This window comes from Aptenodytes forsteri, unplaced genomic scaffold, assembly GCF_000699145.1.
Source record: "Aptenodytes forsteri isolate BGI_AS27 unplaced genomic scaffold, ASM69914v1 Scaffold534, whole genome shotgun sequence".
NCBI lineage: Eukaryota > Metazoa > Chordata > Aves > Sphenisciformes > Spheniscidae > Aptenodytes > Aptenodytes forsteri.
In genome coordinates this window covers 1,633,692-1,635,759 of record NW_008795712.1, presented here as the reverse complement: position 1 = coordinate 1,635,759, position 2,068 = coordinate 1,633,692, and the positions used below count along the sequence as shown (strand labels likewise).

The window sequence follows — 2,068 nt, the reverse complement described above, 5'->3', positions numbered from 1 at the left end:
GCAGGGCACGGGAAGCTGAAAAGTCCTTGACTTAGTATAAACACTGCTCAGCAACAACTAAAACATCGGTGTGTTATCACATTATTCTCATGCTAAATCCAAAACACAGCACTGTACCAGCTACTAGGAAAAAAATTAACTCTATTCCAGCCAAAACCATGACACAGCTCAAAGGGCTTGTGACAGAGCCTTGTCCCCAACACAGCTGGTAACTGCAATGACACAGGGCTTTCCCTGCTCTGGTGACATTCTTGGTTTGGCCACTTGAGGTTCCCCTGCCCACCAGGAGCTCTGCTGGCTCTCCTGGAGCTCTGCTTGCTCTGCGGTGGGTGAAGCTGGTCTGCAGCCCCTGACACCCCGTGTCCCCTCCACCTCCCCCAGTACGGTCTGGTGTTTGACGCCGGCTCCACGCACACGGCTCTCTACATCTACCGGTGGCCCGCGGACAAGGAGAATGGCACCGGCATCGTCTCCCAGGTGGAGGCCTGCACCGTGTCCGGTGAGTGTGCCGGAACGCGTCCATCCCTCTCCCCTGCCCCTGCTCAGCTGGGGGACACTGGGGCTGGCCAGCCCGGTGCTTGCCAGGGTGGCTGTCCCATACCACCAAGGCGAGTTGGCTGGTTCATGCCAGGCGTGGTAAACTGTAAATGCCCCAAAGGGCATTTATTTATTGAGCATTTATAAATACGCAAAGGGGCATTTATTGCTGTTGGAAAGGTGCTGTCGGGCTTTGGCACAAGGACTGGTCTCTCTAGAGGAAAGGACCAGGTTAGCGAGGGGAGGTAGGGTTAGCGAAATGGTACATGGAGCTGGGCTGGGACTGGCAAAGGCCACCAGACCAGGGCAGAGGTGCCTGGGCAGGGGGTGAGAGGGCTCAGAGCTTGCCTCGACCTCAAATCCAGTCTCTGCGGCGGTGGCGTGGCAGTTACTGGTTAACTGCAAAGGTCTGGCAGAGGGCAAAGTGTAACGGAGAGGGTGTGTGGGCTAATGGCAATAATGGTATGCAAAGCTGAGGGGAAGGCAAATAGCGGTATTTCCATCCCAGAGCCTCTCCCTACCCGCTGCAGGACCATGCTGGCTGCTCAGATGCGGTGCCAGCCTCTAAAAATAGGAACTCAAACAAGCTGTGCAGAGGGCACCTCTGCGTGTGCGTATCGGCTCCACACGCCCTCCCAGCAGAAAAAAGGAGAGCCTGCCCCTTCCCCAGGGACATAAGGAATTGCTCTGTTTGTCGACCGAGTCCTGCGGGACTGGCTGGCCACATTCAGGCAGTTCGGCCTCCCTGGCATTAAGCATGTGCTCACATCACAAGACGCGCACCGCAGCCCTCCCTCCTGCTCCGTCCAGAGCAAGAGCTCGCTGCCTGCTCCTGCAGCGTGCTGTGGCCGTGGCACGTGTGCTGCCTCCAGGCAGGCCAGCTCTGAGCACTGCCCTTCCAGGGACGCCCCTGGCAAGGGCATGACTAGCCTGGGTACGTGGGGAAAAACCCCTGGGGACTTTCATAACGTGCGGCTTCCTGTTCCCATGGGGCCGCCTAAAAGCTCTGCAGAAGTCCCTAAACATTACTGTGTTTCTGCCGGTTTTTTTGCACGCGGTTCCTAACTGCTCTTTGGGTCAGCAGTTTCCATTTTGGTATCTGTATGGCACCAAACACAGCAGAGTTTTGGGCTGTGGCTGAGACATCTGGGTATTGCCAAGGAGCTCCACAGAGCTCCCTGGGCCTGGGGAACGGGTGGACGTGTCCCCTGGGGGCTTTCTGGGTGGACGTGTCCCTGCTGTCCTGTCCCTCCTGGGTGGCACTGAGCTCGCTCCATCACGGGGTGCCCTCTTGCAGGACCCGGCATCTCCAGCTACGCAGACGACCCGGCTGGGGCTGGAACCAGCCTGAAGCCCTGCCTGGACAAGGCCATGGAGATCGTCCCGGCAGAGCAGCAGCGGGAGACCCCCACCTACCTGGGGGCCACAGCAGGCATGCGGCTGCTGAGGTACTGGCACTGCCCGGAGCCGCGCAGCTCCGACCCCTTCCCCCCCAGGCGTTTCTGCATCGTAGCCGGAGCAGGGGGCTGGG

General features: G+C 59.0%; 1 protein-coding gene across 1 annotated transcript in view; it reads left to right on the top strand.

Moving 5' to 3' along the window:
- ENTPD8 (ectonucleoside triphosphate diphosphohydrolase 8) overlaps window positions 1-2,068 on the top strand; it is a 7,055-nt gene that overhangs the window by 825 nt on the left and 4,162 nt on the right. The window contains exons 2-3 of the mRNA XM_009283446.1: window positions 382-499; window positions 1,835-1,985. Of these exons, the coding sequence (XP_009281721.1) occupies window positions 382-499; window positions 1,835-1,985 (269 nt within the window). The remainder of the gene's footprint in view (window positions 1-381; window positions 500-1,834; window positions 1,986-2,068) is intronic.